Source organism: Lates calcarifer, linkage group LG2 (assembly GCF_001640805.2).
Source record: "Lates calcarifer isolate ASB-BC8 linkage group LG2, TLL_Latcal_v3, whole genome shotgun sequence".
NCBI lineage: Eukaryota > Metazoa > Chordata > Actinopteri > Centropomidae > Lates > Lates calcarifer.
Genome location: NC_066834.1, coordinates 17,163,393 through 17,178,493, shown reverse-complemented (window position 1 = coordinate 17,178,493; position 15,101 = coordinate 17,163,393). Strand labels below are relative to the sequence as shown.

At 41.2% G+C, this 15,101-nt stretch overlaps 1 protein-coding gene across 6 annotated transcripts in view; it reads right to left on the bottom strand.

Annotated features, from left to right (window-relative positions):
• dpy19l3 (dpy-19 like C-mannosyltransferase 3) overlaps positions 1-12,667 on the bottom strand; it is a 60,064-nt gene extending 47,397 nt beyond the window's left edge. Inside the window, exons 1-3 of one of the 6 annotated variants that reach the window (XM_018697419.2) lie at positions 8,684-8,891; positions 7,956-8,107; positions 7,081-7,208 (exon numbers count right to left, since the gene is read on the bottom strand). In XM_018697419.2, the coding sequence (XP_018552935.1) occupies positions 7,081-7,208; positions 7,956-8,073 (246 nt within the window). In that variant the 5' untranslated portion in view covers positions 8,074-8,107; positions 8,684-8,891. Of the gene's footprint in view, positions 1-257; positions 1,375-7,080; positions 7,209-7,955; positions 8,893-12,585 lie in introns of those variants that run through there. The other 5 variants (XM_018697421.2, XM_051076272.1, XM_018697418.2 and 2 more) reach the window with 5 other exon arrangements.
• Between the last annotated feature and the right edge of the window lie 2,434 nt (positions 12,668-15,101).

The window sequence follows — 15,101 nt, the reverse complement described above, 5'->3', positions numbered from 1 at the left end:
GCTTAGTGGGTTTAAAATTTTATAGTATATTCCTTGAATTTGAATGGTTTTGTGCCCTGACCAATCACAGTGAAGACGGGACAGGGATTCAACATAATTGCTCACAACAACAAGGGGGAAGAAGGAGGATATCAGCTGGAAAAAATGTTATATTACATACGAACTCATACTACAGGCTGTTAGCTTGTCTGCAATGTGCTTAGTTAATTTAAGGTTCACATTAAAACAATCTCAATAATACGAATAAGAACTCCTACCATGAGCTGAGAGAACCACAGCAGATTCTCGTGTATGGCGTTAACGCACCAGGCCTGAGTCAGTGCCAGCAGACCGGCCAGTAACAGCCCTGCTGCCATGGAAACACACTGTCGCCAAGGCCACCAGGGAAGAATGCCTGACCCGGAACAAGCACCTGATCCACCAAACACAGAAACTCTTCCCCTAACCCCCTCCTGTGTGCCATCACATCTTGCCGTCCCCCACATCAAGTTATAGCTGCATCTCCCCTCAGCTGGTGCATCTGGTGAAAGGTTCAAATTATGTTCTAGCTTGTTCAGCTTAACTCTCTTGCGAAGCTCCATTGCCTGAGAAGATGGAGATTGTCAATAAGTTCTTGGATCCTTTGATAAGCTGAATCCAGGTAGAAAAACAGCATGCTCCTGGGTCGAGCTATAGAAGTGATCCAAATCCATTACGGTAATAAATGTAAATGCGGTGTGTTTTTCTTTTCTTGAAGTCAGTCCAAATAAATTAGCTCTTTAATCGCTTCAAGTTCCTTGCCAAAGGAAATATGAGGCTTTCTCCAAGGGAATGAGCAGCTACTTTCCTTCCCAATCCTTCTTTTGAGTTTGCCCGAGGCAAAACAAGCCTTGGCTTTTCACCAAGAACTCTGATGAGATGGCTAATCCTCAGTTTAAATTAAGGTCAAAGAGAATGAGCCTGGTTAACAAGTTCACACATTGCTCATTACCCTGAAAGCTGGTTCATTTCTCCGAAGGCACCGATCCTCTTCCTTCTGTTTCTCTCTGTTACTGTTTCCTCTTTATGGGTCTCTGAATAACTCCTATCTCTCTGATGTGGCGCTTGAAGAATCCAAGGGACGGTCCAGCGTTGGCCTTGCTTCGTCTTTCCTCTATTTTACGTCTCCCAGAGACTAAACATGGACGACCCCCACCTCCTCTGAACTCAAAGAGACACTTCAATACAAAAAGCAGTCTTTCTCAACAAATCAACCACTACATATGAAGACAAAAGCAAACATAAGGACTGAGCTACATTAAGTCTGCAAACAACAGGATGGGCTATAGATAACTGAAGCAGCCAGAGGGAGGGAAAGAAAAGAGAGTTGACTACTGGTGACCTCTTGTCTATAAAAACACACATGCACACAGGAAAAGAATAAGATGGGTGGGGGTGGAGAGCGGGGAGGGGAACATGTTGGAACATAATTCGGAAAATGCGGGGAACATTTGTCAGAGGGTTTGTGGATCTGGAACCAGCTTCAAGCTGTGAGCACATGTCTGAAATAAACCCCGCTAGGCGCTGGGACCAACGTGGACATGACTTCACACCTGATGAATTCAGGAGGCCAGATTAAGCCAGCTGTCTGACTACATACGTCAGAGGAGGACTTGTGATTATAAGCATTGTAAGAGTGTGAGTAAAAGAGAGACATAGCGAAGGAAGAGGATCAAGAGGAACTTAATAATAAAGCCTCCAGACTCTTGAACCTCGGGCTAAGACGGCTACCACATTCTCTCAACAAACCCCATGTGAGATTATTTAAAATTTTTTTGTAAAACAACAGCTTCTCCCCAGATACCATCAGTCACGCAAGATCAGATCAGGCAGCAACACCAAGCAGGAAGGACTCCCAAACTCGCAAATGACTTTCCAGCGTGTCGCATGGTTCTTTCCATCCTACTTAACTAGGGGACACTTTAGAAAGCCTGTGTTTGTCTGAGACAGTAAATGGAAGAGTAAAAGTGTGTGAGAGAGAGAAACAGTGGGCCTCGAAGGGCAGGAAATTAAATACATCATCTCACTGGCTGAGGGAGAAACAGTAGGCAGTTCAAGCATCAGCTGGCATAGCCACAAGCATCTAAATAGTGTATTAGCTACACACTACACTATTTACTGTGGCTTGGAAAGGTGTGTGTGTGTGTGTGTTTTTTTGCTGGAAAATGTAGCACGTGTTTAATGTGGACTTTGGTTGGAGATTTAGAGTATTTCCACAGTTCTTGAATCTTAAACCCAATCTTTCTTTTTTTTTAAATTGTCTTCAAAATGGATATATCTGAAGTCACACAGACAAACCATATAATGTCGTTAAGACATTTTAGACAACAAAACTAACTGATGAGTTAAGCTGTATTAAAACACATCACAGGTAACAAACAGCAGGAGGGACTGAGCAGAAGTTTAACCAGCTTAAAAAACACAATAGGCTGCATTGATGGGGGTGTGTTGTTTCAGATACCAGTGAGATGATGAAATACAATTCAGTCAGGCCAGTCTGGATAATAGATCCATGGGTGTCACATCAATAATCACTATCTCGCCTCTGTACAATTGCAAGATAAATACTTACATTTCCACAAATTCAACTGGCAAACAGTTGAAAAGTTGAGCCAGAGTTTACTTTTTTGTCAGTGATCTGCATTTTGTTATTGGAGCCCTTTGTGTCAGCACCCATGTTGAGACAGAGCAGCTGTGCTGAACACAGATTAACACACAGCCTAAGAACCAGGTTATGCAAAAAGAACTACTTCATACAACATGTCGTCCAACAAACCTTGGAAATCAAAAGCATCTGTACCTGCTCTGAACAACCACACTAGAAAGCAGAGTGAAAATCCAGCCATCAACGACAGCGAGGACCCGTGTTATCATCTAAATATGGGGATAATGCCAAAACATTCAGACAGTCTCCCCCGGAGGATATGTCCTCTGTTGTTCACATTTTGCCACAAATAGCCGTGTAACAAATGAAAAAGAGATCTTGAGAGAGAAGTTCAAACCCAGTCTTGGTACTGGGTGAGGTGGGTGTGAATGCTGGATTGTTACAGGAATGGTCAGGCACAGCCCCCCAAAAACGAACTCTGGATTCCTGTGGGGTCAAAGGATTTCTGAGGCTATCTGACTGTCCAACAAGTTCTAATCAAGTATACTGTTGCCTTAACTGGGCCGTCTGTCTCACTCCTGACCAGATGCCTATGATGAACATTTTTGTCATTTCCTGACAAACATTAGATATGTTTTCCTATTGTGTGAGCTTTTTAGTGTTTACGGGGATCAGGCAGTCTGAATGTGCTAGTGTGGACACACACAGCTCTATTTGAATGTAGTCTTAGACAGAGGATTTGATAGCATTAACAGAAGGAAACACTTCATACACACACACACACACACACACACACACACACACACACACACACACACACATTGTGTCCAATGTGCAATGATGTCAGCCAGAAGTGGGAACATTTCAGGGAAATGTTCACCAGGCCTGTAAAGTGACCTGCATTTATTATAAATGAAAGCATCTGTCTGTCTCTTCCCTTCACACACACATAAACAGAAACAAGACAGTGCAGGACCACAAACTGTGTCCATGCGGACTGTGCTCAATTAAATAGATGTGCTGCTTTGTCTCCCTGTGACAAAAACTCACAAATTACCCTATGCAGATTGCCTCTATGTGGGTCAAGACGCGCTGCTCATTTGCATAAGAAACAGATGAAGCACCTGGCTGGCACAGCAAGTTACTGCTGACAGATGAGACAAATTCCGAGTCGTAGATTTTTAAGGGCCTGTCTGTTCAGTTGTTTGGTTTGATTACGCACTCCCTCCTCTGTTCTACACAAGAAGGAGAGTCTGTTCTGTGATTAGGATAATGCTTCAAAATCTGAACCAATATGTACAGCTCCTATCGAACCATGAGACTCAAACTTTCTAGCAGATTGGGAGAAATATGAACTCAGACACTTAGACAACATGCGTATGAATTTAAAGTATTTGAAGTATTTTTTGATTTAAATATACATTTATACACTCTAGCTCTGTCTACCGCAGAACGAACTGATCATGAAAACACCATTTACAGCACCAAAGGAGGTCTGCTATGGTTAGGGGTGTGTACAACATCCTATAAATCTAGATATTTTGTCCAAAATATGATTAAAAAACAATACAGATAAAATTGGAACAGCAATTAAACACAAAATAAAACCACTTATAGCTTCAGTTGCTCACTCCAGGGACAGTGTGCTTGGCTCAATAACACCTGCTGCTAATGTCACCCTCCACAGGATGATTGTTCACCCAAGATACTTCACCATCAACGCAGAGGTCACAGTAGATGTTTTTGGTTTGTGATGCCACCATAAAAACATTGGACATGGCAGAGTGACCTTTTTTCTCTGTGGAAAGCCATCCTACAGAATTATAACATCTTACACGAACCACACAACATGAGATTGAAACAGGCCGCACCACAGTGAACTGCCTACCTTGCCTCAGTTGACTCATACGTCTACCAAAACAAATGACTATTACCGCACCTTTTAATGAGGCAAAAACAACACACAGAAACAGCCTTCATTTACATTTTGCCCCAGTTATGACTATGACAGAGCAATCTGTTCTGCCATGTCAACTAGCTCAAAATCTGCTATGTATATCTCAGTGTTGGTGAAGCTCTGGAAGGGGGATTTAAAAATTACATCATATTTGGCAGGGCACAATGTTCTGCTGCTGTGCAGCACTGAATAGACTCTAAAAAGGACTGTGTAACAACCAGTTGCCCTGGTGTTTCAGGACTTCATGAGGTTCATTTAACAGGCCTGAAAATAAATCCTCTGCAGTGCATGGAAAAACAATCCTCCCATTTCAGGATGAAGTGTTTATGACGTGTTTGCAGGCCATTTTGGGGAGAAAACTGGATGAGAGGACGTGTGTGATTGGCATTTATACTGAAGCTACATTTCCTCTTGAGATAAGCAGAAAATGTGAGTGGAATTTTTGAGCTTTTGGAAGTTTAAACCGGGAGACATTTTCCATCTGTAAATATCCACATCTGTGATGTGGTTAATGAGTCTTACATATGGATGTCAAAACCTAAGATAACCTCAGTATAAAAGTGTCAGATACATCAATCTGGTCATCTCTGCTACTTCTTAACAAGAGCCTCATAAAAGAGATAAAAGATGTCCATGTGTTTTCAACATTCAAAGATCTTCTCCCTGACCTGGCACAAACCCAGTGGCAATACTTCACGTTAAACTGTCATTGAGACATACAGCCTTTAAGTTTATAGTTCTTAATAAACCACGGAGACACGTATGCATTATGGTACACAGTCAGTGGACCAAAGGTTACGGCAAAGAATCATCACATTATTCATCATAAATATCTTTTAATGTGTACTAGTTGTTAATATTCACATCTCTGCAACTGTAGTGGACAGATCATCTATTCATTTATTTATGTTTTGAGTAAGGAGGGGGAGGTAAAATAAAATTTTTCTTCTCTGTGCTCCTTTTCGGTCATGGAACGTGCAGAGTTGTTTTTTGAAGTTCTGCTTTACCACGATCGAAACAAATTTTTAAAAAATGAATGAATGAATGAATCTCCAGTAAACAGCAAAACTAATTTATTCCACTCTGCTATAAAGAGAAAGTCACAAGATAAAGAAGAGAAAGAGAAGAGAAAAAATCTGCTACTTTAAGTTTGGCCCAGCAGAGGCAAACAGTTCACACAGCAGCTTGTGAAACACTGTCCACACCCCGATAAAGAGAAGTCATTCTTCAAAATGTAGGGGTGTGACGCTACACTTAGCTCACGAGTCGAGAAGATACACGATACGAGAATGAGACGAGACAAGACTTAAATACTATTTTTAAGAAAACTTCGATGACAAAATATATGACTGGAAACAACAGTCTTTTATTTGACTGAAAGTCACAAAATGCAAAACAATGCAGGTGCATTTTGAAATGTCTGTGTTTGAGTTTCTAACATGAACTCCTTTCAACAAATGAAACACGAAAATAAAAACAGTATAAATAACAAAAATAAAAATATTTTTTTCTTATTTTTGAAGTGCAAACAAGAAGTCTCAAGTTTCATCAAGCATGATACAGAGCTAAGAGATGGTTCGAACTACACAGCCCAGCCAAAGGTATGGTCATGCTCTTTTTCAGGAATATAAGCATGTCTGTGTTTTCTGGCAGCAGTGTCGACCTTAGGGCACTAACTATGTCTCCCGCAGATGAAAAAACACGCTCACTTGGAGCAGAGGTAGCAGGGATGGAAAGGCATGCTTTGGCAAGTGGAGAGAGCAAAGAACATTGAGAGCCGTTTTCTCTCCACCACTTCAGAGGGAAGCTGCCAAGAGGTATAGAGGTCTATCTTCTGTAGATTGAAATTTCCCTCCCAATACTCGATACATACTGCTTGTCTTAGCCAGAGTGTACAACACTATTTTCTTACAGTGTTTATATATTGTTTGTGTATCGTCTATCACTCTGTTGCCGATTATTTTGTTGCCAGGAACCCAAAACGCTGCCACTTAAAAGTGGCGAGGGAATATTCTATGCTAATTTCATCAGTCATGCCAGTTGCAGCTGGATACTGTCTCACAACAAAACTTGTCACCTCATCAAGAAATATCATCAGGTTTTACTATCACAAGATCTTGTGTCATGAGATCTCGTCACACACCTATCAAAATGTGATTCCTGCCACCATCCCACGTCTTGTTAACATTAATATTACACAATGAGTTGACATTCTTTAGTTGTTGAGAAATGTAGCAAAAAAAAAAAAAACACCTGTACTATCCAGTTCACATGTTGAAAAAAAAAAATCAATTTTTAACTAGTCTCACATAGTTACAGGCATCTGACAAAAACCCAAAAAACATTTCTGAACTTTCGGCTACACTGATAGCAAGCATAGGACAGTTTCATCGGCTGATCATTTACAACTGACTGCTGACTGCAGCACCGTGAACACAATGTTTTAAATAAATAAATAAAATTATCTGACCTTAAGACTGTAGTAGTGATGGGCCCTTACCTTTATGTTGGAGAACCACAAGTCATTCTCATGTAGCGTGGCCACGTAGATGCAGCACAGCAGGCCAAGACCAACAGACACAGACCAACCAATGGATGTCCACACTATTGCCCCCCATGACCAGTCACCTGCAGGGACATCAACAGGTCATTAAGTTGTTGCTGTCAAGTTAAATTTTAAAAGCAGTTGAACAGAGGCTTTATTTATGTTATTAGTAACACCTGTGCTACTAAAAAAAGACCTGTTCTTCTTCATTTGTCTCTACATTATACGTACAACAAACATTTTGATTTTGCCATAGCAAGTAAAGCACAAGAGTGATTAATAACAATTACGATGGCTGCATTTTATTAAGGTGCTGCAGTAAGCCAGGTCACTGAGTCAACTTCCACAACACCTGTGCCACTTAAACACATGGACCTGAATGTAAATCAACCATTATTGATGATACTGGTTACACCTGTGAGTTTTGTTCAGGGGTTACCAGTGAAATAAAGATTATTCATATGAGTGACATCAATTTCAATAACTTAAAAGCTGCCAGATTTTCTGTTCATTATTCCTCACAAGGATGCAACACAAGTATGAGTACTGCATATGCACGGGCACAAGAAACAGCAGAGTGCGTCATGAAAATGTAAACCCCACTAAGAACTTTTCTTCCCACCGTGAACCCACAGCAGGTCAGAGGTCAATGTCAGAGACAGAACACTGACCCCGGAGCTGGATCTGGGTCAAAGGCACCTCAGAGGAGCGGCTGGCTACCAACCATGATCAACCCTCTGTCAAAAGAAATTTTCTGCAGCCACTAGGTCATTCTACTGCTGCCCAAAAACTGTATGAAACTCAACTCGGTGGGAGGGCGGCTCACTCACCGTGCAACACCTTCTCTGGATGATGATCGGTGCAACAGTTGGACTGTTGGGGCTGAAACTCTGCACCGAGAGGGTGTTCCTTCCCCTTGCTGCCCTTCCTCTGACGCAGGGCTGTCATGTTGAAACACTCCAACCAGACAGGGGCAGTGTGTCTGATTGCTCACACAGATAATGATGAACGCATCGACAGATACCAAGTGAACACTCACATATACACAGGCATATATCCTTAACACACAAAAACAGCGTGTGTGTGCCACTGCGATCTGAGCCAAAGCAAACAACGACCTGCACCACTGTTTGTTTTCCTTCACTGTCTGGAGCCTTTCATTCAAACACTGATAGATGGGGTGGACAGGCCTGCACACAGCGGTGTTTCCAGGTCACGTTGCTACGAGAATACCGTGAAACATCAGATCCTATCTACCGACACCTAACATCACCGGCAAACTACAATAATCCTACCGTAAACATAACAGTAAATGTACAAGTCTGCTAAAATATCAGAAGGGACATTAACGTCAGTGGTGATGCGGATGGTGAAACACAGATTTCGATTAAGTACGACAGGCTTAAACTCCTATCGGGTAGCACGAAAATACTACTACAGCCTTATTTTAATCAATGTGCATTTTTACATAAAGGCGCGCTCCCGTTATGGACGCCAGATTTCTTTCTGTCTTGACGGCAACAAAGACTTGAGCCAACGGTACATTTATAAGCCTCACCCTCCTCTACAGCAGCGGCTGGTAGGATGGTCCGACAGCTCTTCTCTACCTCCCTCTCTCTCTCCCTCTTTCTCTACGTCTCTCTATCTCCCTCACTCTTTCATTTTTCTCTCATCTTTTTTTCCCCCTCCCGTTAAAATTCATCGGTGAGCTTCATACCGCACCGGGTTTAACCACGGGACAATACCGGAACACCACAGAGCCTGCCTTCAAAATAAAAGCGTAAAATATCACTTTGTAAAAAATAAAAAAAAGATAGGGCTTTCCAGCATTCGCTGTATGAGAAATAATCTCTAGTAGGTGAGTAGTGGTGAGTTAACCGGTCACCACACCCATTAATATAATTTCCAAAGTAAAAACGGTACCGTTCTTAAAACCTGTTGATTACAGCCATAGCCGTGGTCTATTTTCAAAATACTTTCTCAACCTACTGAAGCAAAGTTACAGAGGCACAAATATAGCAGAATGTAAGTTTTTTGTGTGTCTTTTTTTCCGCAATAAAAAAGGAAATATAAAGCTTGTAATACCTTAAACGAACTACACCACGTTCCTATGACTTTAACATCACCACCACTAAGCCTCCAATTTGATAATTGGATATAAGGCGCGTACCACTTCTACAAAAACTGAAAACTTTGATTGTAATTAGCACGAGCGCGAGTATGAACACAACGAGGCTGTAACGGTGGACTGATGAGTGGATTTTTGCGTGCGGCCTTAAGACGTCACCAACGTCTATAGTTTTATTTAGCCCCTTGTTAGCAACCGCTTTTTTAAAGATGCATAAAGGCTTAAAAAACATAATATTTTCTGGCGTATTTTATGTCGTATAATAAAACATGAAAACGTACTGTGCTTGTGTCGACCACAGATCTTGTTTAGGCATCTAGCCAAAAACCCATTCAAAAAACCCCACTGACATTAGGACGAGGGAACCGGAAGTGCTAACATGCTAATCTATTTCCGGGTGTCATTAGCATTCTATTGAATGCTTATATTACTCTGTGACATCCAGGTGGCCAAAACAGCTTATTCAAGCTTTTCCTTCATTTTCCTTTACTGTATTTTAGGAAACAGACTAGCTCTAACTACAGTTAACAAAAAATCCAGCTATGAGCACCCCAAAAGGTCAGAAATGTGAAGAAGACATGTTTTGGTTTTACAGGGGGTCTCTGCTGGTTGTCTGGCAAAGTCATTGAGCAAAGAGACTGACTGGCACATATTTTTTGTCAACAGATATGTGCAAATTTGTGAGTGTTAGAGGTGCTGGTAAACAGATTTTGGACAAAGCCAGGCTAGCTGTTTGCCTTTGTTTCCAGTGACTGATATAATCAATAGGGATTCCTCAAAATTACAGTGATAGAAATACATGTATCTCTGTGTGTTTGTGTGTAACTGAATTTTAACCCAAATAAATGGCACTTTCCCAAGTTGGTTGAGGCTTTATACAAGCTACTATAAAATGGAGATCAGTAAGTCTTACATGTACATTTTCTTTTCTCTTTCTATCTCCCACATACACACACAAACATAATTTAATGTTTCGCTGTGTCCTTGTTCATTTGGTTCAAACCACATCTGGGAAAAAAAAATAGTTGCATTGCTCCATGTGGTGTGTTAACATCCACACTTCACAATTATAGGAAAGTCAGAGCCTATGAACAAAACTTGGTCATATATTGGAATATTATGGCCATTGTTTGCACTGTTTGGTCATTATAGCAGTTAAAACACATAAAGATGTTTTTGTCATGAGAGACTGTGAACATGAAACATGTTTTGAATTCATCTCTTGAAAGAAAAATGAGACTACACCCACCAATCATCTTAAAAATACCTGTGCACCTGCTTTTCTGCAGCTAGAAAAACTTTGTTGATGAGAGAAGGCAGAGGACAATGGTCAGACAGGTTGGAGCTGACAGAAAGGCTATGGTAACTCAAATAACCTTGAGGTGAACAGACTACAGCTACCAAAACCAAAACTGGTCAACCGCAATAGACCAGGAACTTAGCCTGGTCTGATCAATCTCGATTTCTGCAGAGAAGCGCAGATGGTAGGGTCAAAATTTAGCATCAACAATGGACCCAACCTGGCCTGTGTCAGCAGTCTAAGCTTGTGGTGGTGGTGTAATGATGTGGGGAATGATTTCTTGGCACACTCTGGGCCTCTTAATACCAATCAATCATGGTTTGAATGCCACGTCTGAGTTTTGCTGCTGACCATGTGCATCCCTTAATTACCACAAGTTACGCATCCTCTAATGGCTACTTCCAGCATGATAATACACCTTGTCATAAAGCAAAAGTCATCTCAAACTGGTTTCATCAACATGACAGTCAGTTTAGTGTACTTCAGTGACCTCACTAGTCACCAGACCTGAATCCTGAAGAACACCTTAGGGATGTGGTAGAACAGGAGATTCACAGCAGCAGACAAATCTGCAGAAATGATGTGATGCAGTCGTGCATGTTTCCAGTGTCTTGTGGAATTCGTGCCATGAAGAGCTGAAGCTGTTTCGCGAGCAACAGGTGGCCCTACCCAGTACCTCTAAAGCTAAATAATTAAAATGTTACAACACGGGGGTAATCAGGCTTTTTTACTCCATTTATCGTTTAGAAGGCAATTGATTGACAACAATCAGGTAACAAAATTTTACATTTCCCACAGGGGGTGGAGCCAAATCCATAAAATAAACAAAACAAAAAAATAGTTCCTAGCCTCTCCACAACACAGCTACCTTGCTAGAGAAATAAATCTTGAATGAAACAAAACATGTCTGTCTACATTTGCCTAAAAAACAAATACTTCTATACTTAGTGTGCTAAACAAATATTTCCGGTGAGTGGAAACATTTTCTTTAATTAATCTGTATAAAAATTGTTTAAAAGCGGTTTGTTGTGGTGTTAAACAGGCTTATGGATAGGATTATGTCTTGGCCAGGTGCAAGCAAGGCTAACTAACTGTTGGCAGTAGTTTCATATTTAACATAAAAGTAGTAACAATCTTCTCATCACACCCTCAGCAAGAAAGTGAATAATTTCCCAAAATGTCAAACTATTCCTTTAACATCTTGTCCAGTTGGCGTGTGTATGGATGTGTGTTTGAATTCTACTGTGCCACCCTTCTGTCTGACTGGACACTCACTCATCTGTTTCACTCTCATGCTGTCACAGATCATCCTGAGGCAGATGGTGAATGCAGCCATCGAAACATCAAATTAGGAAAAATTCTCTCGGATCCGGTTCTGATTTCCCTCACGGCCAGGTGATTGATTTGGCTGTGGCTGCCTTGTGTGAAATTACTATTACCGTTACTACACTGGTACCATATCTGGTTTCTGTTCCTGCTCTTCACTCCATTGCCAATCTTTGAAAAAGGTAACTTTCATGTCTAAACAAGGGTTCCTGCCCTCTTCTTACTTTTTGAATATCTGTCTTTCTCTGGAAAAATATTCATTGCAAACATAAATTATTGGTTCATTACTGCTGTGTAAACATAGCAGGTAGATAGGGAAATTTAAAAGTAGTGAAGTATAACAACATTTACAAATACAAAATATAAAGTCTAAAATTACTTCCAGGTTCAGAGAAGTGTACAAACTTCACTGATTTCCATTGAGTTGCAAATGTGTATTCAGAATGCTCATGTGGCAGGTTGTGTCTCAGCTTTGCCGTGAGAAGATTTCATCAGATAACATAAACATGAATAACATATCCAGCAACAAAAGCAATCTGCAGGCCACAGCAGGATTAAGTAAGAAATGACTATCAAAACATGATTGAGGTTAACATTTAAAGGTAGAAGGATTTGATGCTGAAAAGCTTCTATGTGGTACAAATTACAGCATCACAGAAGGAGACTGTCAGGTGACATTTAGTAAGAACGATCATATTTTACTGACCTTAAATGGTGAGGTTACGTCAGTAGCACGCCCCTTCCTCCACTTGTAACCCTTTCTCGTAGTTTGTGTATGCTAATTGGATTGTGCGGGCCCCGGTGTACGATTGGCTCCAGGTTGGAGGGCGTGGTTTTCCCCGTCACCTCAACTTCTGCCTCCTGCTCCCCGATTGGTGGCTCCCAGTCCAACGTCACCACTCCCTCTGATTCAATTCAGACACTACATAATCTCGACCAACTTGTCAAATGTGGCGGTCGTGCCCAGGTCTTGATATAGCCGGTACCATTAGAACATATTAGTATGTATACCTTGTGGAATTGTGTATTAAGGGGAGGGTTACAACCCCTGCCTATGACCCTTAGCTCGTGATGGAAAAAGGGACATGAACCCAAATGTTGGTGGTTAAAAGTAACTTATTTCTTCAAGAGTTTAAAATTACTCTGCACACACAAAAGACTGCACGCGCTACAAAGGGCCGGTGGGTGCAGTCTAAATAAAGAAATAAACCAAAAGATGACTCAAACGAAGTCCGACCGAACTCACCAGCAAAACAGAACACATTTGAAACACTACCCTGTGTGTCTAACAACGGGAATTTCTGTTGCAGCACGACGTTATCAAGTTTTACAGTCTAATGTCTGACCCAATCCCCAGGCACAAGTGCCTCCATAATACTAGTTTTTCGGGGACAAACGTTTGTCAAGCTGAACCGACAGCCACTCGCAAAAACACCTACAGCCGCCATTGCTCGATGGTTGACCGCGGTTATGTAGGTTTCAGTCCCGGAAGCCACCAATCAGGAAGCAGGAGGCAGGAATTGAGGCCACGCCTTCCCATCTGGCGCCAATCGTGCACCAGGGCTGACGCATCCTGATTAGCATACAGAAACTATAAGAAAGGGACACACAGAAATCAAAGTGCGTCGGATACCAAGTTGTGTAGAATATAGTGTCCTGATACTTTCTGCTACAGCAGGATAGTGATTATTTTTAAGGGCTAGTTCACCCAAATTACAGAGAAGTATTTCTATTTCCAAGTGGTATTTATGTCGCAGACAGATTTTCTTTTACATAAACATTTTATACATATTTCTACTTTCACCTCTGCACAACAGAGGTGAACGTAATCACCCACAGCAATGTGTTCTTTCTGGAATGAGTGTCCGGGTTACGCAGGCTAATTCACAGTTTCCACAGTACCCAGGGAAACTGATCATATTGTTTGCAAACCGTTCCCTTTCTCACTTACAACCACACATCCACAAGAACAAAAACCCCTACATGAGGACATCAACACAATCAAAAACATTCACAACTATTGTCGTGATGAGTGTGCTTGAGACAGTGGACAGGTCAACTGGGAGACCGCTCAGTGCATTCAGATGGAAAGAACAGAGAGTATGTACAAGGGCTGACGTTCAAGACCTGAAGATTATCAAAGAGATTTATGAAAATAAATTGGCTGGGCTCTTGTGGGAACGGATTATTGGAGAAGAAAACAGATTGTTTAATGGCCATACTCTCTGACTCTGGCCCGTTAGCTCTTGAATCATTTCCTTGTGGGTACACATACGTCCAATCTAAATGTGCCCTCTTCCCTCCTCCCTCCTGTCATCTCTCTAATTCTTGTCATCTGAAGCAGGGGAGTGAGACTGCAGGAAGATGGCCCATTAAATTTAACCCTCCTCCCTCCCAGTGTGCCCAATCTGCCTCCCTTTAGTCAGCATGGGATCGAAAATCCTCTTCCTTTTTCACTCACTGTAACACAAAACAAGGTTCATAGAGCAAAGAAATCTGGGAATTAACCATTAAACAAGTTGAAAAGCAGACCAGCAGTACGAGTCCAACGAATTGATTCCGAAGTACCTTCAGCTACTCCCTGTCTTCACCCTTGTTTTCTTTCTCAGCCTTTCAGTATACATATATATTGGCCTTGAGCTCCACTTTCATGGTTGGCCTTTAAAAGGTTTAAGTAGCAAACTTGATCCTTTAAAGAAATGAATAGAGGAGGGTGGTTTTTGTCCTGTCTGTGTACTCAGGGTTTCATATAAAAGCAAAAAGGATTACAGGAACAGATATTTCTTTGCTTTCAAAATGTGCATGTGGGTGTGTATGGCTACACGTGTGTGAAGTCATGGGAAGGACTAGCTTGGCTTATCACTGCACTGCTGGACCTTGAGTTATTGTATTTCATAAGAAAAAAACTGGATGAATATAAAGATTTGTTTTTGCTTGAATACAGTACTGGATGGATACTTCAATTGAAATGAGTTTTCAAGAAGGTTTATAAAAGGCCTACTTTAACTGCATTTGAATCCTTTTCCATGTGTGTCCAAAAGATTTAATTAAATGTTAACCTTGCAAACAGTCTTGCATAACAGTGTAATAATGTGTTTTGTGGATTACTTAAAAATGTTATCAAGTATAGTGGCAAGGACTTGTCAAGAGACAAAACTCCAACAGGAAAAATGTGTTTTACAATCTTGTACTATACTTCTACAAGACAGTTTCATAACATTG